The 22,135-nt window shown below is 39.2% G+C and overlaps 4 protein-coding genes across 7 annotated transcripts; 1 reads left to right on the top strand and 3 right to left on the bottom strand.

Moving 5' to 3' along the window:
- Positions 1–1,512: 1,512 nt before the first annotated feature.
- Positions 1,513–4,911, top strand: LOC137708686 (ACT domain-containing protein ACR6-like). The gene is made up of 7 exons (XM_068447810.2): positions 1,513–1,948; positions 2,466–2,511; positions 2,674–2,788; positions 2,896–2,963; positions 3,352–3,960; positions 4,133–4,237; positions 4,324–4,911. Exons 1-7 carry the CDS (start codon positions 1,902–1,904, stop codon positions 4,663–4,665), a joined length of 1,332 nt encoding a protein of 443 aa, XP_068303911.2. The 5' UTR covers positions 1,513–1,901; the 3' UTR covers positions 4,666–4,911.
- A 570-nt stretch (positions 4,912–5,481) lies between these two features.
- Positions 5,482–8,477, bottom strand: LOC137709413 (cation/H(+) antiporter 15). Of its 3 annotated transcripts, none has more exons than XM_088689755.1 (3): positions 8,110–8,477; positions 6,867–7,809; positions 5,482–6,721 (listed from the first exon to the last, which is right to left on the bottom strand). In XM_088689755.1, the coding sequence occupies exons 2-3, from the start codon at positions 7,767–7,769 to the stop codon at positions 5,516–5,518; spliced, it is 2,109 nt and encodes a 702-aa protein (XP_088545881.1). In that variant the 5' UTR covers positions 7,770–7,809; positions 8,110–8,477; the 3' UTR covers positions 5,482–5,515. The 3 variants fall into 3 exon arrangements, with proteins under 3 accessions (XP_088545881.1, XP_068304606.2, XP_088545880.1); XM_068448505.2 differs by having other exon boundaries at positions 6,867–7,880; positions 8,110–8,465; XM_088689754.1 differs by having other exon boundaries at positions 6,867–7,864; positions 8,110–8,403.
- Positions 8,478–11,366: 2,889 nt separating this feature from the next.
- On the bottom strand, positions 11,367–18,562 carry LOC137708220 (uncharacterized). Of its 2 annotated transcripts, none has more exons than XM_068447248.2 (11): positions 18,013–18,562; positions 17,499–17,564; positions 17,266–17,357; positions 15,951–16,790; positions 15,683–15,779; positions 15,439–15,597; positions 15,224–15,336; positions 14,688–15,105; positions 12,459–14,594; positions 12,307–12,379; positions 11,367–12,048 (listed from the first exon to the last, which is right to left on the bottom strand). In XM_068447248.2, the coding sequence occupies exons 1-11, from the start codon at positions 18,086–18,088 to the stop codon at positions 11,622–11,624; spliced, it is 4,497 nt and encodes a 1,498-aa protein (XP_068303349.2). In that variant the 5' UTR covers positions 18,089–18,562; the 3' UTR covers positions 11,367–11,621. The 2 variants fall into 2 exon arrangements, with proteins under 2 accessions (XP_068303349.2, XP_068303350.2); XM_068447249.2 differs by having other exon boundaries at positions 17,502–17,564; positions 18,013–18,381.
- A 672-nt stretch (positions 18,563–19,234) lies between these two features.
- On the bottom strand, positions 19,235–21,327 carry LOC137707615 (large ribosomal subunit protein eL8y). The gene is made up of 7 exons (XM_068446522.2): positions 21,176–21,327; positions 20,996–21,046; positions 20,652–20,853; positions 20,103–20,272; positions 19,880–20,008; positions 19,701–19,793; positions 19,235–19,573 (listed from the first exon to the last, which is right to left on the bottom strand). Exons 1-7 carry the CDS (start codon positions 21,176–21,178, stop codon positions 19,442–19,444), a joined length of 780 nt encoding a protein of 259 aa, XP_068302623.1. The 5' UTR covers positions 21,179–21,327; the 3' UTR covers positions 19,235–19,441.
- Positions 21,328–22,135: the final 808 nt, after the last annotated feature.

Genomic DNA, 22,135 nt, shown 5'->3' with positions numbered 1-22,135 from the left:
CGATTCTTTATAAAAAATGCTATTCCAACTCTTAGCACATGTGTTGGGGGTCCTGACTCTATTAAAAAAGTGGTACAATTATACGATATAAAAAATATGATAAGTGTAACAATGCTCATTCTCTAGTGACGTACTTCTTCATTTCGAAAACTAGAAATAACATGTGTGCGTACAAATAGATGTGTGGAAGTAACTTCCTATATATACACACATACATGTATCTATATATAAATACATCTGGATCCTTTGTTTGTTTTTGTCCAACGAGATCCGTGTTATGTAGTTTGGGAAGCTCCACGTTTGTTGCTTGTTTATCATTCTCATATATCTCCAAGTCCAAGGGTAGAGTTATCAACTTGCCGTTAAATCGATCGATCGTCGATCTCAAAGTACGTAATGACAAGATATCAGAGATAGATAATTGAGCTCATCAGCTTCTTCCTTTGAATCCCTTCTTTCATTTTTTGACGCTCCAAATTAAACCATGCATACTAATTTATATGTTTGTATATATTTATGTAAATTGGAAATTTATGTAAATATTACATCGCATGCAATACATATCCATGCATGCATCCAAAACAGTAAGAGTCTTAGATATTAATCGGAAAACAAGCCAAATAATGTACTATACCACGTTAATAATGGTGGACAATATGGTTGATATATCTCATTTTTATAAATTATTAATCATTATAAAAGCTGAATCCACATATTAAAGTTTGATTGAAACAGTAATGTCACGTTGATCGTGTTTCAGATGACTATAAATTTAAGCTGCAATATATGTTGTTCTAGATAATAAATTTAGGTGAACATGCATCACCGGTCCTTTTCTTTTTCTTTTTTTTTTTTTCTAATAAGGGGACCATTTGGTAGTTTCGTCACGATAATCCATTCTTTTGCGGATCGAAAAGACTCACATAAGCACTTTAGCGTCTCCCTAGTCATCATCATGTGACTTAGCAACATCAGAAATCTAACCCAAGAAATCAATACCATGTTAAATACAGACCTAAAATTCGTCTCAACTACTGAAACACCAGTGATAGTTATCAACAGATTTTTCTTCACCTTGCATCAATAGCACTCAATAATTTCTTTTTCTTCTCAACTGTTCATTTTCAAAATAAATTGGGCATATGATTTCCGGGGGCAGCAGGAAACCAGTCGCTCACGCTGGAATTGCCGCCAAAAATACCGGTAAATCTGCGAACACGTGCCTCGTGTTACCTCACCACCAAAAGTCACGTGGCATTGGAATCCCTCCAGCTTATTGTACGGACACCCATACTTTTACCTAAAAAAAAAAAACTAATAAAAATAATTTGAAAATTTTGAATTTTAAGAATAAGGAAAAAATGAAGAGTAAATAAGTTTAACTTTTTAGTGTAAAAATTTAATTTTTCATTAAAATAAATAATAACACAAAATTTTCATTAAAATAAAAAAAATAAAAAAAGCAAAAACTGTTGAAAAATCACCTCTCAAAAGAGCGCCACAAGCCTATTGACCGCTGGCTCTCCCAAAAAATCTCAATCACAGCTGAACACGTCAAGAAAGTACGGCTTACGTTGTGTAATTTTTCTTCAAACGGGATTTTTGGGACCCCACCCCCCCCCCCCCCCCCCCCCCCCGGCGGGGGGTCCTGCCCGCTGCCCACTCTACTTTTTATAGTACCTTTCGTTTCGTTCGTCTTGTTTTAACTCTCTCTCCTTTCTCTCAGCGGGGTGGGATGGTGTGGGAGAATTTCCTTGAATGTTGGAGGAGGCATCAATGTATATATCTTAATACCATGTGCTGTGAAGTATAAGATTGTCCGTTTTTTGTCTCAATTCTGTCTGTTTTGAGGTATTGGGTTGTTTGGAAATCTCCGGTAGATTTGGGAGAAAAGATAAAAAATGGATGATGAGTATTCCAAGTTCGTCAGGAGGATGAACCCACCCAGGTATTTTCCTCTTATCTTTCTGGGATTTTCTATGTTCTGGTAAATTCTTCAGCTTTTTTGGTTTCTGGGTTTTGTTTGTTTTTGTTTTAAGATGAAGGGTTTTTCTCGAATTACGAATGTGATATAATTTATATTTATATGTTCTTTCTTCTCTCAAGTTTTGATTTTTGTACCGTTTGGTTGATGAGAAAGCAGAATTTTTACTTGTTTAAGTAAAACTTGAGTGGCAATTATTCCCTTCCTTCCCTGTTGAGTATTCTTCTTCGTTGATTCAGAAAGTAAAGATGTATTTTTTGAGTTTTTATTTGTTGATTGATTTTTAGTTTGATATAGAGGAATCATGCGCACGACGTGATTTCCGCACCCTCATTTTCTCCTCTGCACAACTTGTTTGCTTGGGGAAATCGATTCCCGTCTTCAAGAAACTTCCTTGTTTGGCCCATTTGATTGTCCTCTTCTGTGACGTATGTTTTGGAAGGAAAAAAGCTTCATCTGATTTACCCTCTTGTTCTTGCAGAGTTGTGATTGATAACGATTCTTGCGAGGATGCCACCGTTATACAGGTGAGGCTGCTTCTACCTTGTGACTTTTTTTATGTTTACTTATCATGTGTATTTGTTGATTCCATTCATGTAATATGAAATTATTTTTGTACCGAAGAATGCGACTGAAGAAGCATTTGAATATCCGTTTGAACTTTCTTTTCGTTTCAATTTTTTAATTAGGTTGGCAGTGTCAACAAACATGGAATTCTTCTGGATGTTGTCCAAGTGCTTACCGACGTTAACCTTACAATAACAAAAGCATATATCTCATCTGATGGTGTATGGTTCATGGATGGTAAGGATTTTTATTCAACTTCCCTAGTCAATTGAAGCTTTCCATTTGTCTATTTCCGTTTACATCTTCTCTCGTACTGAGTCTTTACCAAATTTTCTATTTTTCAGTGTTTAATGTGATTGACCGTGACGGGAAGAAGATCAGAGACAAGGACATTATCAATTGTATCCAAATGGTAAGCAGTCGATCCTATTGCGGTTCCTCTGGCTGTTAAGGAATCAGAGGGAAAAAGTAAAAACGAATTTCATGTCTTTATGTTCTTCTATGTTCATTTAATGTTTTACAACAATTCGAAGTTTAGAAGAACAGGATTTCCTTTGACAGCACTTAAACTCCTGATTTTACTGAACATTCATCAGGTTGACTATCACACCGTACGTATTTGACATCTAATTCATGCTATAATTTTCAGTTTTGTTTAAGGAACACTATTTAAAAACTAAAAACACATCTGTTATAGCATCCGATTGCTTCCTTTCTGTGAACTTATCTATCTGTGGACCAAGATATTTTGAATTGTGGGAAAAGGTTTTCATTTTTCATTTTACTTCTTTATTTTGCAGAGACTTGAAAGCAATGCCGGCTTTGTACCTTCTATGAGACATTCCGTTGGTGTGATGCCCTCAGAAGAGCACACCTCCATTGAGCTGAGTGGTACTGACAGGCCTGGTTTATTGTCTGAAGTGTGTGCAGTTCTTGCAGACCTTCACTGTAATGTGGTAAATGCTGAGATATGGACACACAACACTAGAGCTGCAGCTGTAGTTCATGTCACAGATGATTCCACTGGCTGTGCAATTGAAGATCCAATCCGTCTCGCTACAATCAAGGATTTGCTTTGCAATGTCCTCAAAGGAAACAACGAGTTGAAGCCTGCTAAAATGACACTTGCAACCCCTGGAGTTACAAATAGAGATAGAAGGTTGCATCAGATTATGTTTGCTGACAGGGATTATGAAAGGGTTGAAAGAGCAGAACTACGGAGAGTTGAGGATAAGGGCTCAAAACCCCATGTAACCGCGTTGGATTGCAGCCAGAAGGATTACACAGTCATTACGATGAGGTCAAAAGATCGACCAAAACTGTTATTTGACATCATCTGCACCTTAACGGATATGCAGTATGTTGTTTTTCACGGCATGGTCAATACAGGGAGGATGGAAGCTTATCAGGTAAGATAAATTTCTATTGAAATTGGTCTGCTGTAATTGTTCTGATTTGCAAAGCCAGCAAAACTCAGCTGGATTTGACAAAATGATCAAATGGCAGACATTTTATTTGCAATTTTTGCTCTGTGTTGGGGATCTCATTTCCATCTAACATATTAGGTATTTTTCCTCGTAGGAATTTTACATTCGACATGTTGATGGGCTTCCTATAAACTCAGAAGCTGAGCGAGAGCGTGTTGTACAGTGTCTTGAAGCAGCCATTGAAAGGAGGGCATCTGAGGTGCGGTGAACTCTTAACTGACGAGAACCCTCGTATTTATTTTGCACGTCCACAAATTTACTAGCACATCTTGCTTTACCATGCAGGGCCTGGAACTACAACTGTGCACAGATGACCGGGTTGGACTTCTCTCGGATATCACCCGGATATTCAGGGAGAACAGTTTGTGTATCAAACGAGCAGAAATTTCAACTAAAAATGGAAAAGCGATAGACACATTCTATGTCACCGACGTTACAGGAAGCCCAGTAGACCCCAAGATTATCGATTCAATCCGCAGACAGATTGGCCAGACCATACTGCAGGTGAAATGTAACCCAAGCCCTGCACCAAAGCCTCCTCAAGGGACAAAGATGGGATATCTCTTCGGGAACTTATTTAAAGCTCCAACTTTCCAGAGTTTTAAGTTGGTTAGATCCTACTCTTAAGTTTCTCCATATTCTTGGAAGTAAACACTGTAAAAAGGAAGAAAATTAGCAGACGTATTAAGTCAGAAGCTGTATATAGGAAGAAGAAACCCAGAAACCACTCTGGATACTGTAAAGATAGTGGTTGGGTTTGTATATTTTGTACATTTGTAAAGATTGTAATTGTATAGTGTGGTGTACAGACTACAGAGGTTGTAAAACGATACAAGATTGTACAGATAATAACGTAAATATTTTTAGATTAAATTGCTCTCTTTTTCCTCTCATTGTTTGCATAAGATGATAGTTTTGGTGCATTTTCAGCATTGTTGAGTTCTTGGAAGATGCATTGCGCTAACATTAGAAAAAAGGGTGCTGCTGTTCACACATTTCTTTTTACCTCTCATACAATTCTCTTAATTTTTTGACGTCGGATCGAATAAATTTAAGAAGAGAAAGCTAGGTGTAGCTCCAAGGAGTAATGATTGTAGAAAGTTCACATTGAATTTGATTCAGAGAGGCAGATATGTGAAGCAAAAGAGTTGGGAGAAGTGATTGTTTGCGGGACTTTTCAGATTGACGATGTTGTTCTCAATGTCTTAATAGGATCAATGTCGGCAGCAGATCCTGGCTCGGCGTTAGCGTTCTTCAAATTCATGTTTGGAAAAGAGAGGTTCCCAACTCTTTTGACCTTGAGTAATTTGAGTAGGAATCTGTGTAAGCATGGCAAAGGTGATGACTTGCAGTTGAATGGTAAAGTTTTCATATGTAACACTAGAGAGAGAGAGAGATAGAGAGAGAGAGAGAGAGAGAGAGAGAGAGAGAGAGAGAGAGATATGGGCAGTGTTTATAATTGTGTATTACGAGCATCTCATATTTGAATTGGCAATTCCTCATCATCCATTATCAAGTTCGTCTCCCTCAAGTTTCCTGTATGACTCTCACATTCGTCAGTCACCGCTTTGGTGTGTTGTTGCACCACCAAAACTCCGGTTTCCCCCATGAAATCTGAGGTGGCTAGCACCTCACCAATAGCTCCCAACTCACTAGGATCCTCCAAGTCCACAAGACCTGACAGGGATGGTGACCCTTTGTCTTGATTTCTTCCTGCTATTACCAGTTCGTAGTTACTTTGCATGGAACGAAGCACAGCCATAGTCCCTGAACCGTCCATCACCAGCTCTTCTATGTACATGACCCGATAGTTGTCTGTCATGCCTTCCCTGAACTCACTCAACACCTCATTGTCAAGCCTGTTCTGCTCCACGTCCTCATTAGTATTTATTATACTTCCATCTACAAGAATCCGGATCAGTGTCAAGTTGATGTTTGGATGGGCAACCATTCGTGACCCTAATGCCATTGCCTCTCGGTCATCAGGTCCTCCAAAGAAGAGAATAGCAACATTATAACAAGACTCGCTCTCGCTTGTCAACTTCAATGCCCTTGAACTTCTCTTGAAACTGCTGCTGAAGAGCTCACCACGGTGAACAAGGATTGCAACGGAGCAAGGTGCTTTTTCCAGAACATTTTTGTTGATCAACCTCTGTTTTCTGGCATGGAGCATCGGGTAAAATGGAGCTATTATGAGGGAAGTCTTTTTATCAAGCGCAATTGTACATATATCATCGTGCATTGTGGCACAGTGAGATATTGCGGTAAAGGGGTGGACCGTGACAAGGCTCCGATTCCTTTGCTCGTACTTTCTAAAGGCATTGACAATTTGTTCCGAGGGGCTGGCCTTTGAGGAGGTCCTTCTTGTGAGCTTATGGGGGATGAGAAGAGGGTTTGCACGGCCAACAAGCTCTATGAGGTGGAGTAGATAGATGGCAAGAGGGCTTTTTTCGGTTGGATTTAAGGCCTCAAGGAGCTTGGTTGTGTTTTCAACATCATCTTGGTCATGCACGCAGACAAGTATGGGGAGCTGGGAGTTTGGTCGCGCATTCATCACTGTTCTTGTCTTGTACACTATGTACCTCTTCGAAGGATCATAGAGGCGTTTTATAATGGGCGTGATACCCCCTGTTATAAGTAAAATGGATAAACACATCACAACAAATGCTTCGTGATAGACCGCCTGCGAAAGCACAAGGTTTGGAAAATTAGATGGACTTCATTTTTTTGTTTTGGTGGTATATTTTTTCAACGAGAATTCACAAATCAATCTATGGTTTCTGTTCACATAAGGATATTGGAATTGGACTGGATTGAAGATGCCATACCTTATTCCTCTTGAGCATTTTGAACAAGCCAAGTTCGAGAAAGCCTTGCGCAGTCATGACAAGGCCAAGCGAGATAGCATCCGTGGCTGGCATTTTGGTGCACAGGAGTGAACTGAGAAAAGCTCCCAAAAACTTTCCGAGTGCAGCCACGAGGGTAGTGGATTGGAAGATGGTATAATTCTTGAGTCGAATGGCGAAGATATCCATAACCAAGCCATTCTTGATGTAGAAGATGGGCATGAAGATCCAAGAGGTGATGAGGTCAAGCTTCTCCACAAGAGCAGACCCAACTGGCGGCCCTGCCGGTATAGACAAGCCAAGAACAAAAGGCCCATAGTAAGTGTGTAAACCTGTGGTATGACTGAAAAGGCCAGTCACCAAGACTCCGACAAGCAGTTGAACAATGTGGAGTTCCTTCATTGGCTGTCCCACTGAGTCGCTCCTTATCAACCATTTGAGTGCTGGCCAAATGAGGAAAACGATGACAAGCGCAACAACACCACCGGTGAACATTAGTTTTAGCATGTCGTAGGTATCATCACCCGGCATTGGTTTAGCGGCTTCAGCCAGAACAGCGACAGTTATCACAGAGAAACTGCACAACCCGCTCACCATGGAAGAAGACATTGCCACCCTCCCAAAATCAGAGTTTACGATCTTGAGCTCACCCAAAAAGAAAACAATGGTTGGGTAGGCCAGCACACTCTCTGCTAGAGCCATAGCCGGAAGCGAACTGACCACCTCTATATCCAAATTCACATAGCGGTTCAAGAGATACCACCATCCTTGAGTCAAGAGAACTGGGACAATCAACGTCGCAACGCCAATGGCAAATGTCTTTCTGTCAATCTTCTTGACCATGAAGGGATCCGTTTGTACTCCAATGAGGAAGAAGCAGAACATGTATCCAAAAGAGGAAACAAGATCCAGCAGTATGAAACTTCTGAGAGGAAAAAAACTATCGATAAATGCATCACTCCGGCCTAGAATCGAAGGACCTAGTATTATACCCCCCTGTTAGGTAAATCATAACCAATTAACAAAATTTTGATATCTTTTGTTTGATTTTCTAAGTTTAAATGCAAGAAAATTTTGAATCATGCATGTGATTGTAACGTAAAAAATTTTGAATTATGCATGTGATTGTAACGTAAACCTAAACCTCTGGTTTTCGTTTTATTCGTTTTCTATGCTTAGTATATCATACGTATGCAATGATATAGAACGGAGAATGATTACTTACTAAGACTTGCGCGACGATGACAGGCTGGCCGAGAGGCTTGAGGAGCAAGGAGGCGAGGACAATGACGCCGGTAGCGAGAGAGAATTGCATGAGGAGAAGGGGGAGTGAATACTGCAGAGGATTGTTGTGAAAGAAGAAGCCATTTGAATGTATCATGTTCACCGACGCGCAAAGGCGGGTGGAATTGTCGAGAGGAATTGAATGAAGGGCCGCGTAGGTTGCTATGTCCTCGGGTTCCATGGCGATGGAACCCATGGCTGTAGCTAGGCAGGCCTTTCTGGCCTTACACAGGCTAAGCCAGGGACTGGGACGACCTACCACCAATAAGAGGAACACGAACAAACAAAGAGATGAACGAGAAAGAAAATAGGGGAAAAAAAATTAATGATCAAGGGAAAACCAGAGTAAAAAATGAAAGAGAGAGAATCAAGCGCCACGTGGTCGGCCCAAATTTGACGTTGACTATGATCTGACTGTCCTTAATCCAACAAATAAAATAATAAAAATTGATCCAAAAATACACAAGAATCCTTCGCAGCAAAAAAAAATAATAATAATAATAAAATGTGCTTAGAAACTTTGAATTTTAATGATAAAGACAAAATAAAAGGTAAAATGAATAGTAACAGGATTAACTTTTTGTGTAAAAATGTGGATTTTCGTTAAATTGAACAGTACCAGGAATTTTTCGTTAAAGTTCAAAAAAAAAAAAGAAGCTTTTTCTATTAACATCCCACATATTGTTGAATGCATCCCACAACAAATTCAATATTAAATTACTTATGCATTCTAATATGCAATGACAATTTCGACCTTATTAAATTTAAAAAAAATAAGAAATTTCTAAATACACCCCACATTGCTTTTAACATATTATTTATCTTCTTCAATTATCAGAACCCTCCTACCCTCAATTGTTAAACAAAATCCTAAATAATGAAACTACAAAGATACATTTGGTCCTCAATATTGTATTTTTCACTTATTTTTTTAGTTTTCGGCTTAAATATTCTACTAAATATACATTTGTTGCTCAATAAATCATAAAACCGCTTCCAAACACCTTATAAACTTCTCCTTAATGCTCATGAAAAATATTTTGCGAAAATAAAAAATTTGCATTTTTTACAAAAAAAACATGGGTTTAACACTCACGGTTTTTAGTCGGTTTTGCAAATTAGTAAATAAATCATCGTTCAGACTCTTTGTTTCCACTTTTGCCTCACCGTGAAGCTTTGAAAATTAAAGTAAGACTTTCTATGATTACATTCTTGAGGGTGAAACCCCATTTTAACAATTTTTTTGGTCTCACTACTATATTTTCCACTTATTTTCTTAGCTTTCGGCTTAAATATTATACTAAATATACATGTCTTGCTCATTAAACCATAAAACCACTTTCAAATGCCTTAAAAATTCTTGAGGGTGCCAAAAGTCACGGGTGACGGGTGACTTTCTACCGCCCACAAGAATTTGGCACATTTATTTTCTTTAAATATTCTATTGAATATATTGTAAACACGAAAATTCTGTAACGAATGAAACGAGAATGCGTGTACAAAGTAGATTTGTATTGATGAATTTGTAAGGTTGCAATCTTTGTTTACAATTTTCCTCTAATTCAGTCTTCAAATTTGATGTAGATGCGTAGGTTGTTGATCCAAGGATCGCGATGACTTGATCTTGGGCGAACGATTGAACGATTGCTTCTAGTTTTGAGCTTGAAATAATGAGTGGATAGTCTTCACCTCTAGGTTTGTGTATGACCTGCTGCAAAGGTGATGTTGATGTGGGATTTTGTTGATTCAAGGGTCTTGGCGACTTGATCTTTAATTGAACATTGTTCAAGTTTTAAGCTTGCAACAAAGTCTTGAAGGAATCGACACAAATGCTTGTTGATTCTTCAAGGGAATGCTTCGGCTTTGGTCGAAATAAAGCTTCAACTTTGGTTGTACATTCTTCAAAGAAAGCTTTGGTAACGTATTAGTCTTCAAAGATTTGGTAGAGGTTCTCCTTTTGTGAGAATTTCGACCCTTCAATGTAGAAATTGTTGACCTTTATACTTGTCTGGACCTTGTGTTTATAGACTTCTCAAAGCTTGCCTTTGGATGGATTTGACTTTGATTTGTATCTTGATTCGTCCATGGGAGAATTTAGGCATGTTTTGTGTCTTAATTTCAGCCAATTTCCCTTGCTTGGCCGAAATCTATTGGGCTTTCTTGCCTATTTTGCTAGCAATCTTCAATTCTTGCTTGTTTTGTGAAGATGTTTTAGCTTTCTTTTCAGTTTTGGGAGCAATTTGGGCCCCTTGCCGATTTTAAGGAGATTTCTTCCCCTTTGCCGCATTTTAGGAATGCTTTTTAGCTTCCTTTGCTTGATTTGTGCCACATATCATTGATGACTTGTCCATTTGTGAAGAGTCATATGCCACATTGAGCTTTGTGATGCATCATTTGCATGCAACGAAATTTACATTTCTACGTATACATTTGTAACTCAATAAATCATAAAACCGCTTCCAAAATGCCTTATAAAGTTTTCCTTAATGCCATAGAGAATATTTCTCGAAAATAAAAGAATTTGCAGTTAAGAAAATAAACATGGGAAAACACTCACAAGTTTTAGTCTATTTTGCAAATTGGTACATAAATCATGGTTCAAACAATTTTTTTCACCTTAATCTCACCTTGAAGTTTTGAAAATTAAAGTAAGACTTTATGTTGATACTCTTGTGGGTGGAACCCTATTTTAACGATGTTTTGGGCCTCACTACTATATTTTTCACTTATTGTTTTAGTTTTTGGCTTAAATATTATACCACATTTACATTTATTGCTCATTAAACCATAAAACCGCTTTCAAATATCTTATAAAGTTTTCTTTAATGCTCATGGAAAATATTTAGCGAAAATAAATCATTTGCATTTTTGATTAAAAAAATGTAGGTTAACACTCACGATATTTAGCCAATTTTGAAAATTCATACATAAGTCATTGTCTAATCATATCGTTGATATTCATTGATGATCTTATATCTTGCCGATATAAGGTGGAGTTTGCATTTCATCACCTTTCTATATCAATCTTTCATTTTTCGAATATTTCGGCATAGATACTTACACTTTCAAGGATATTTTAAACACTGAATGCAGTCTATAAATTTTCGTGTTTTTATAATTCTGCCGTCGGCTCATCAAAAAAGTAAGATAAATAAATAAATAAATAATAATAATAATAATAAAGGAAAAGAAAAGAAATCAAGGGAAATTGGTGTCAAATAAAATTTTCGATTCTATCGTACAAAAATTGACATTTATCAGCGAACTTTGTTTCTCCTTTTACATTATGCATCCGGTCAATCACCGCAACGGTTAAAAAACTATGTACACGGTCTACCTTGGAATCCAGAGGATTGGAAAACTATGTCTCTTAAATTAGCTCTACAGTTTTTACGCCGGGAGCGAAAAAATCTGAGATCACTATATGTCTCCTAAATCTGAGAAAACTATGCATCAATCATTAAGGCGATGGATCTCGCCCATCAAGATCCGGTTGCTGGAAACCTTAAAGCCGAGGAGAGCAGGATCAATCTGTCTTCCTTTCTTCCCTTTCTTTTTGCCAGTCCGCCCTGCTTGGCCACCTCCATCAGACGACTCCAGTGCCACTGCTCTGTTGGATGCATCAGCCTCTGAAATGACTGGTTTCTTAAGCATGTCTATGAATGATGCCTCGGACACAGAAGCGTCACTGTAAGACGAAGTCCTCCTAAATTGCGCATCATTCTTGCTAGATGCTTGCGTTTCAGAGACCTGGGTTGCAGCTGGATTTCTTTGTTTAACAGGCAAAGAAAGTGCTGCCTCAGACAAAACGTCCTGGGAAGATAAAACCCGGCGTCTATGCAAAGCATTGTCGTACCCTTTGGTTACAGTAGAAGGCAGCCTGTCAATGTACCATCAGGAAATACAATGAGACTGACTATCATAGAACTCGGAACGTGCAAAACTATTGGGAAATATCTTTATGTGCACACTACAGCAATAGTATGCATGCAACATATAGGCGATGAAATAAAACTGGCCATATCGCAATGAACCAGCTAAAAGCACATCACTTGAGAATACCGGATGTTCAAAATGACGCACACGCACATTCGAATAATAGTACTGCACATAAAAAGGAAAAAGAACAGAAAATTACCTCCCATTAGAAACCTCTTCTCCAAGCGGTTTATCTATTCCTGTCTCAGAGCTGTAAAAACTCCCACCTCCCCCTGTACCATCAAAAGAGTTTGAAACTCGTCCAAAATAAAGATGAAACTAACTAAGAAATAAGATTATTTGACAAATTACCAGCACTGCCAAGTGAACTCTGCCTGCTATGGGCATTACTATGAAGTTCCCTTGATGTTTCTTCTTGTTCTACCATGTTGCCTTCATAGCTTTTCACAACCTGCTTCTTCCAATTATTTCCCTCCAACTCTGATAAATCTTCCATAAATGCTCTGGGATTAGATGTAAAGGGCCCTTCCGTGAAAGAGTTGTTCATAACGGCTTGATCAGGGAGAAGACTAAATGGATGATGTGCAGATTCTCCCCGGCTTCTAGAAGATGACAGGTGATGCTGATAATCAATTTCTGATAACCGTGTAGATTGACGACCAATTTTTTGGTGAAGGTCCATAAAAATTTGTTTTGAGTGTTCTTTATCACCATCAGATGAAGACCATATATTTGCATCAGAAAAAGCCATGGCAGCTTCTGAGTCTCGGCGGGTTTGCTCAGCATGAAGATGCGAATGCGGTTTAAGTGCTTCAGTGGAGCCATCTTCCAGATGTCCATTGTTCCCAAAAGGCAAGTGCTCCAAACCAACTGGATGAGACGAATAAAACTCATCCAGACCCTGCCCACGTGCACTGAGAATATCCAAGTTCATCCCAAGCGAACTAGCAGGAACAGATGACTTCTCAAATTCCAGAGAGTTAGGTTCATAGAACCCTCCCTGCAGTCGCTCCCGTATGGCATGATTCCAGTTGAGATGGCTTAGTTGCGGTTCATGGGTGGGAAGTTTCTGGTAATTTTCTGAAGAACTAAATCCTACCATCTGAGCCTGGTGATGACCAACAGGATCCCTAACAATTTGGCTTGCTTCATCTACAAACCGGGTCGCACCGATACGCCTTTCCCCTTCCATCCGCAGTTGCTCTCTCAATGCTGCGGACAACTGCTGTGCCTGCAGCTCGTGCTGCTGAAGACGAGGTTGCAGCTCTGAAGTGTGCATATTCCCTTGCTTCGCCTGAGATATGAGGTCAAAGAAATCAGTCTGTCCCGGGCATCCTATATTTGCTTGGATGATGTGCTCTAATAATGGATCATGCCTCGAGGAATGGGACATCTGGTGCAAGTCATCTAGAAGGTGCTTCCTTGAATGTAAATGATCGAAAGGGTTGCCTCTTGTAGCATCTGCCTTCCACTGCCCATAACCAGAATCGGACATCTGTTGATGCAAAAACTGTTCAAGGAGCAAGTGTTGAGCTTGAGATTTCTGTTGTTGCTGCAATTTCATTTGGTGTTGGTGAAGTTGATCCTGCAAGTGACGCTGTTGCTGAAGCTCCAGCTGACGCTGCTGCTGCTGAAGCTCCAATTGACGGTGGTGCTGCAGCTCCAACTGATGCTGGCGCTGAATCTCCAACTGACGCTGGTGTTCCTGAAGCTCCAACTGACGCTGGTGTTCCTGAAGCTCCAACCAACGCTGCTGTTGCTGACGCTCCAACTTACGCTGCTGTTGCTGAAGCTCCAACTGGTGTTGCTGCTGATGAAGCTCCAACTGACGCTGCTGCTGACGCTGCATTTCAAAAATATGTTCCATATCTGCCACTGGATGATGGAATGACGGCTGGATATTAGGGTTCTTGCTGTCAGAAAAACCAAATCCAGGGAACCGGTCCACTCCTGTTCCTGCACTTTGTGCAACAGTAAATGGAGAAAGATGGTTCAGCTGCTGAAGCTGTTCTTTTAGTAACTTCTGTGACATTATATGCTCTGCTGGGTCAAAGCCATTGCTTGCTTGCCCCATGTGAGGTAAATGGGGAGAATCTATAGAACCCAGACTAACATTGGTGTTATTTTTTATATAATTATCCAGCCGTGTCTCCACAAAGGAAGGTTGATCAATCATGGCACCAAGGGAATCCTGATTAGCAACAGTGGCACCTCCAACGAAGGTATCTCTAAAAGGAACCTGATCATCCATGCCGAAAAACGAATGAGATGATTGAGCAGGCCTTAAAAGTGAGTTGCCTCTGAGCTCTGACATCAACAGGCCAAAAGGATGCAGCTTATTGTCCAGCTGATCAGGGACGTTAGTTTCTGAAACTTCATTTGCAGGGGAATGAAGGCTGGGAGGATTTGCAAATGAGCCATGAATGTCAGGTGAAGACCTTAAAAGGCAATCACCGCTGCCTTTAGACCTTCCAGGAAATACAATTTCTGTACAAACCAAAAAGAAAGAAGCCATTAAAGTAACAATGTAGTAGACATAAACAATAATATAGAAAAGTAAAAACAAGAAACACAACACACCCTCATCTTCTGCAACAACATTCTGAATGCCTTGATTGTTTAGAATAGCAGACCCCCCATCATAGTTAGGAGCGGATATTCTCTCGTCCAAGCTGCCTCCAACAGCACCCAATGGCTCTAATTGAGTAGGCAAACTAGAGTCAGAGACAGGCCCAGATTTAGTTTTCAGATGTGGCATCACTTCACCAAGTTCTTGGAAAGGAGATCCATTGGGCGCATCAAATGAACGAATTGGCAAATCAATTCCAAAAAATCCTTGCTCAAACCATGCAATTATATCGATCCCCAGGAAAGGCCCCTGGATATTCCCTTGAGGATCAAGGTAGCACAAACTCATATCCTCAGGTGAGACAATTCTTTCCAATAGAAGGGCGTCTTCATTGCTCTTGAAATAGTGATGATCACTGCTTGAGGTTTGCTGAAAAATGGAAAATGAAAAGGGAACTTGAATCGTCAGGAAACTCGCAATCAACTTAAAGCGTATCAAATTTAAAGCAGTCCAACAAAGGATGCTTCAAGAGACCAAAATCTCCTACCTCCTGGCACCCTGAACTTCTTGAGTTAGCATCATCATTACTAGGACCAATCTCCCTATCTGCCGCTGCTGTGACCGTCAGAACTTTCTGCTCACCTTCAGTAGCAACACATTCTAGAGAAAGTGTAAACAATGCATTAAAATACAAGAAGCAGTAATACCAATAGTTTAAACGAACCAGAAAGAAAGATAAGGTCTACAAAAGTTTTTCCTTACCCTTTAACATATGTGTTTGTACGCCACAAATAGGTGACACCTCAGTGCCAGTAACTGGAAAAGAATTGTTCAAAATGAACTCTTCAGCAGATTGGACATTTTGTTCCGGGTTAGCTGCAAAGTGTCCTTCCTCCTTGCTTAAAGTGACATTGCTAGATCCTGAATAGGTGGAAAATACTAGCATTAGAAAAAGAAAAATGATAAGGATAATACGCAAGAGTCCCACAAAATGCAACTTATCTACCTTTAGCATCTTCATTTAATACATTCTTGTCCCCAGACGAGTTGTATCCCACTTCACTGCTAGTAATTCTTCCCTTCAATATATCTCCCAGACCAACCTGAAAGCATCACATCAGTAGTTAATGGTGGACAGAGAAACAAGTCGGTGCTTGCTTGTTAAACCAAGATAACTTCAGAGCAATTCCTTATGGATAGTAAGCATGTCAAGATTTCTATATACATCTATGTGTGAATATTTAAATAAATATTTAACAACATAATCCATATACCTCTTCCTCTGCATCAGGTGCAACAAAAGCCAATGGCTCAATTGAGCCCACTTGGGTTATTGGTGACACATGCTCCATCCCATCAGGCATAATATCAAAAGTTGAATCCTTCTTTTGCTTGCGATAAATATCAAGGAGCTTTCCTCTGGGATAGCAATACATATCAGCAAAACGGCCAGATTTTCCAAGAACAGGTTTGCCAATCTGTAGGCATCCAATGTTAGACCTCCCTCGTCCAGCAGCAAATCCTACTTTTTCCACACGCCCTCGAGCCATCCCAAATCCTGGTGCAGCACGATATAGGGCTGCCCCAGCTGGTTGAACCTCTATGCGATGGCGCGGCCTCCATTTATCACGAGAATCACTATCACGCTCAGAAGCTGCACGGTTGCTATTGGAAAAAGACTGCTTCTCAGCATGTACATCTTCCCTCTCGACCTCAGCCTTTTTCTCTATTCGAGAGTCCTTGTCCTTATCTTCAGGCCCCCAACTTGATGACCATTTGTTATCTCTTCGGGATTCATTCCAGCGGTCAGAAGACAACACTTTATTTTCTGCAGCATCCTTAGTTGAAGTCGCACCTACACGGCGATCTTCTGCTCTATTCTCAGTAGCATCCCTCGTTACACTAGCACCTACACGGCGATCTTCTTTCTTTCGATCTCTCCTACCAAGTAAGCCTGTTTCTCTCTCCTCTTCACGCCAGCGGCGGCTACTATCTAAATCAGGTGCACTCCTCTTCCAATCTTTTTTCTCCTGAGATCCATCTACACGCCAAATGTCTCTCGAATTGGGATCAGTTGAGTTTCCATGAGACAGAGAATCATTTGCATGCAATTCCTGTCATTTTATCGGTATTCAGAAACAGATAATGACAGCAGCAAACAAGGCAAATTATAGTCATTTACAGAGACAACATCTACATCCTTCCAATCATTGTTGAAAACATAATAATTCACTCCTATCACAACTCATTGTCCTTTTTCAATTCAACCACTAGATCAGATACACGGCTTAAAACACATTAAGATAATCCCCACAAGCATAGGCCAAAACCCAAATTGAGAGGCTTAAAACCACTATCGTGCATTTAAATTAGTAGAATTCAGCAAACTATGGTCTCCTGAGAGAGAGGGGTAAAGATATCAAAGTATTTTCTGACAGCAATCACTAGAGGGGTAAAGATATCAAAGGCTAGAAATGTAAATCTAGTTGTCTGTTCAGCCCACACTAACATTTAAGTTTTATTTCAAATTACTTTTAAATAATTAACAGCAGCACAAGAAATTTCGGAGAAGAATTAAAATGTACATACTCCTGATGCTCCAGTTGCTAGTGTCTTGGAATCTGGTTTAGCATACAGCCACTGGGGAGACAAGGGGATGCTGCTGTCTGAGGCAACTTGATCTGCAATTAGGACCATGTTAAACGAATTAACTGGCAGGCTCACACTTGAATCATAAAGAAAAATACAGTAAAATGGTAGCCAATGAGGTGAACAAAATTGAACATGGGAAAAACAAAGGATAATAAGAAAAGAAGCACAACCACCAATTGACATGTCAAGGGACCCCGCTAGCGCCTTCTCCTCACTGTTTCCTTGGAAGGCTTCATCTAAGATGGCAAACAGAAAAGATAGATATTTACATGCATTCTTCGAAATCAGATTGTCCATGATTTACAAATCCAAGAAGTTCACCATAGAAAGTAAAAATAAAATAGGCGGAAAAAACAGTGTTCAAATACTCCAATGAACTGCTAATAGAAGACAGACGGAAAGACTCTTGCACTGTACCAGCACTAATAATGATGGACAGAACAGAACATGAGCACCGTGGCAACAAAATTATCCCAAATTAACATCGAAAAGCAAAGCGATAACGATGTCAAGAACATCCAAAAGCTTTCAACACACAACGTTCTAAAGAATACAGATATATATATATAGGTGTAGATTTGAATGCGATTTAAATCGAGCAAGGAAGAAAATGATGCGGAAGCAACAGAGAAAATCGATGCAGCGAGAAGAGATACGGATTGAAAAACGCAGAAGAACGCAAACCTTTGGCGGAGAAGTGTGAATCGACCAGATTCGAGGGGAGGAGATCTTGAGGGAGACTGACTTTTCCGTGCGCCATCGGAGACCAAAACGATTCGAATTGCAGAGGATTGGCAGGCGAATGACGGAGACGAGAGCGCAGCTAATCGTGCTTCGAGATGCGGCAAGAGAGAGGGGGAAGCGGAATTAGCCTCTGCAAGCGAAAACTTGCAGTTGCAGATGGGGGAAATGGGAGGAAGACTGAGAGACAGATTTCTAGGGTTTGGGGAATTGCAGGGTTGGCAAATGGGAAGGAGAGAGGGAGAGATGTCGCGGAGGGAGATAAAGAGAGAGGGTGAGGGTTTGCGTTGGTATGATCAGAACAGCCAAGGCGAAGTGTAAATTTTGTGGAGATCTTGCAAAAATCTATACATGCATATATCGGGGGACTGAAATTTGTTTTTTCAGTTAAAAACTTTTTACAATATAACAAATTATTAGTTTTGGAAAATAATTTTTGTAAATCTTCAAATGCAATTTTTTTTTCGGTTACTGCGGCAACATCAATAAACTCATTATTATGACTTTTATGTTGGGGTACTTATCCTTTCGGGGTTGAGTATTTTAACGAAAAATTATCGATACATTTTATTTTAACAAAAAAATCATATTTTATACTAAAAATTTAATTCTGATACTATTTAATTTATCCTTTATTTTATCATTATCGTTAAAACTCAAAACTTTCAAATTTTTTTCATTAATTTTACTTTCAATATTTACTAATTAAAATTTCATCGTTAAAATTCAAAATTTTCAAACTCTTTTCATTTACTAATTAAAATTTCATCGTTAAAACTCAAAATTTTCAAACTCTTTTCATTAATTTTCCTTTCAATATTCACTAATTAGAATTCCTTGTCAAACATTTCAAAAGCATCTCCTTTGAAAGATCACATGTAAGAAGCACTTTTAATTTTTCTTGAAAATCAAAACTTATTGAAACTCCTCTCCAAGAAGCACTAGTATCATCGAAAAGCAAATTTCTCACATGATCAAAAGTGCTTCTATTCACAGAAAGAACTTTTAGCCAAACCCGCTTCTAAACATAAAAAAGAAAACACTTTTAGCTGTTCCAAAACACGCGTTTTCTTCTAGGAATACAAAAATAGAATTCAAGTATAGCGTTATACGAAATAAGCATATAGCACAAGGTTTGTGGTAAAGAAACTGAAATCATACAACATAATATAAATGGTCATCATTAGATATTCCAAAAACCGTACCAAAATCGGCATGTCCTTTGAGTCTAATCCAAACAGCTAAACAACATTGCGGCATTTAAAGGAAACAGAAAACCTCGGCGATTGATCTTAATAAACTTCGAACACTCACGAATCTAGAAGCAGACTCGACAATTTTTCCTAGGTAAGAAGAAATACAAAAACCAGACTTAGTTCAGCCTTTGAGCAGCTTCCTTCGCTAGGAGCTTCTCCTTCGCCCTAGTTTTTGCCTGGGATTTGGAACCCATGATGCCCCCTCCCCACTTTTTCCTGTACTCTTCGTACTTGTCATTGAAGTTGGCCTGCAACAAAGTGAGACACCACAACGATTAAACAAAGGGATCGATCAAAACATGGACAACGCACGCACTATAGAGCAATCAAACAACAGCTTAAAGAAATTTCACAAGGAATTTATTTCTATCCCACCTTGATTGCCTCCAAGACCTTGCTGAACTCCAACTTATCCTCGTTCTTGACTGTTGTCAAGCACAAAACTGATGCAGTTTTCTTGTGGACAATCTGAAATAAAGGTTTGTTCTTAGTCCATATATATAGACAAACGATTTAAAACAATCAAATAATGCAGAAATATAAGAATATATTACCGATCCCAGGCGTGCTTTGCCCTTCACAATGCAATATGGGACTTCCATCTTCCTACATAACGCAGGAAGCCAGACAACCAACTCTATTGGGTCAACATCGTGCGCAATAACAACAAGCTGGGCCTTGTTCTGCAAGTAAAATACAGTTGCATAAACGTGTTACTCAAAATGCAAACGTCGTAAAAAGGAACATAAAACACATGCACAGGGCAGAGAACAAGACCTGCTCAATCAGGTAAGTCACGTGGTTGAGACCATACTTCACAACAATAGGCTTCTTGGCCTCAACAGTTTTCCCTTCGGTCTCGGCCTGGGCCCTTTTCAAAAGGCGCTCCTTCTTTGCAGCTTTGTCCTCTGGCCTGTACTTGAGAAGCATCTTGAACAAGCTGGTGGCTGCACACAGGTACAAGCAACATTATAATTTGAGCACTTTTGTAAGATACAGCCAAAACAACCAAGGCAATCACAAAACCATAACAAAACAATTTGGAAACGCAGCAACGAGTCGGCACATCCGTTATACAATACTGTAATAGCTATCATCATTTCACATTCTCTTCTACAGAATGAAACAAATTACATTGAGCCGCAAAATGTACACTAGAAAACGTAACGTGGCAAAGATTGGTTGTAACATCACATCACATCACATCTATGCAGATAAATTTCAGAAACTTGTCATTGGCGCATTCTCAATGATATACTCCAAAAACATAAATAGATAAAATGCTTAATATACGCAAGCAAAAGGTCGAGAGTTATCGAAAAATACCGAGGTTCTTATCGAGGGTCTTGGTGAACTGGTTCAAAGCTGGAGGAACCTTCAACCTCTGCTTGAGGATCCTCTTCTTCCTCTGAATCTGAACCACCTTGGGCCATTTCACGAAGCGGGTCAGATCCCTCTTCGGTGGCAATGCCCCGCCGATACCGAACTGCTTCGGGCGCTTCTCAAATAGCGGGTTCACAACCTTGTCCTATAAAAATCACCACACAGCGCCACCCATCACAATCACCATATAAGCAAATCGCAAAATCATCATATATAATATAAAGATATATTCGCATATATATATATATATATATATATATATATATATTGAAACAGAAGATACATACTGTCTTCTTCTTGGAAGCTGCGACTGGAGCTTTTACGCCTCTTTTGGGGGCCTGCGTAATTTGGGTCGAGAAAAAATGAATATATCAGTAGAACATAAAGACGCGATGATTAATGGAAGATTCTAGGCGACCTAGGTGGAATGGGAGGCGGAGGATGACGGAGAGTGAGCAAATACTCACCATTTTCGGAGGCTGCTGCTGCTTCGACCTGCTGGGTAGCTCTGAAACTCTTTTGAACGGCGTAAACCCTAGAAGAAAGGCTCACGATTTATACATTAACAAACAGTGACTGTACGGGCTGGGCCTTCAGCTGAGTTAAAGCGATGCCCTGTGGGCATCGTAAAGCATAACCAGACCCAATATAAACACATGGGCACCCTAAGGATGGGACCCGAGGCCCATAATTTAACTTAACCTTAATAACCCTAACCTCCAAGACAGGAGATGGAAGAGTAAACAAATATTAAAAAAAAATAAAAAGTTGTGCGGAAAGTAAAAATGATTGTGTTAAAATTATCATGTAAAATATCACAATCATCTTTATAAAGGAGCAACCTCAAGTCATAAAAATTTACGATCCCAACTTGGGATCAATTCTGTATAGCATAGAAATAAACTTCAAATTGCAATAAGTTATAATTTTTTTTTGTCTCATATTAATAAGACACGTCTCCATATAGTAATAATTTTCAATGAGCACAAAAATATGTAATATCACCGAAAAAAGTTTAAGATGAACTAAAATTTTCCCTAAAGTTGTTTGGAACAATACTTTAGTTTTAGAATTGATGTCACATCTTTGAACTTGCGAGTGCATATGTTTAAGAAATAAAATACTTGACGGCCAATAAATCCTATTTAGGAAATACAATATTCATTAAGGATAAATAAGTCAATATATAATATTTTTTAACCACACCTCTATTAAGTAATAACCTTCTTGGCTTTCTCGCAATGGCGCAAAACAACTATACATATCCGCTATGGTGCAAATTTGATCTTCACCGATCACCCTCTCCCGCCAACAATTAACAAATTTTTTTACAAACGATATTATCTACACTAGAGAAAATATAGTGGTTTAGCCTCACAATGGGTTAGCAATAATGTAGTTCAAATTCGATTTTGACGATAATCAAA

Source organism: Pyrus communis, chromosome 17, assembly GCF_041283825.1.
Source record: "Pyrus communis isolate YQ-2024b chromosome 17, ASM4128382v1, whole genome shotgun sequence".
NCBI lineage: Eukaryota > Viridiplantae > Streptophyta > Magnoliopsida > Rosales > Rosaceae > Pyrus > Pyrus communis.
This window is presented reverse-complemented; position numbering and strand designations above follow the sequence as displayed.

Excerpts from the sequence above, each read along its gene's own strand:
- LOC137708686 (XM_068447810.2), top strand. The coding sequence starts at position 1,902 with ATGGATGATGAGTATTCCAAGTTCGTCAGGAGGATGAACCCACCCAG. Across the intron at positions 2,512-2,673 it reads AGGATGCCACCGTTATACAG|GTTGGCAGTGTCAACAAACA; the intron begins GTGAGGCTGCTT and ends TTTTTTAATTAG. Across the intron at positions 2,789-2,895 it reads TGGTGTATGGTTCATGGATG|TGTTTAATGTGATTGACCGT; the intron begins GTAAGGATTTTT and ends TCTATTTTTCAG.
- LOC137708220 (XM_068447248.2), bottom strand. The coding sequence starts at position 18,088 with ATGGCGCACGGAAAAGTCAGTCTCCCTCAAGATCTCCTCCCCTCGAAT. Across the intron at positions 17,565-18,012 it reads TTCACACTTCTCCGCCAAAG|ATGAAGCCTTCCAAGGAAAC; the intron begins GTTTGCGTTCTT and ends TTGCCATCTTAG. Across the intron at positions 15,106-15,223 it reads GAAGTTCAGGGTGCCAGGAG|CAAACCTCAAGCAGTGATCA; the intron begins GTAGGAGATTTT and ends TCCATTTTTCAG.
- LOC137707615 (XM_068446522.2), bottom strand. Across the intron at positions 20,854-20,995 it reads CAGCTTCCAAGAAGAAGACA|GACAAGGTTGTGAACCCGCT; the intron begins GTATGTATCTTC and ends TGATTTTTATAG. Across the intron at positions 20,009-20,102 it reads TGACTTACCTGATTGAGCAG|AACAAGGCCCAGCTTGTTGT; the intron begins GTCTTGTTCTCT and ends TTTTACTTGCAG.
- LOC137709413 (XM_068448505.2), bottom strand. The coding sequence starts at position 8,364 with ATGGGTTCCATCGCCATGGAACCCGAGGACATAGCAACCTACGCGGCC. Across the intron at positions 7,881-8,109 it reads TCATCGTCGCGCAAGTCTTA|GGGGGTATAATACTAGGTCC; the intron begins GTAAGTAATCAT and ends TTTACCTAACAG. Across the intron at positions 6,722-6,866 it reads AAATGCTCAAGAGGAATAAG|GCGGTCTATCACGAAGCATT; the intron begins GTATGGCATCTT and ends GTGCTTTCGCAG.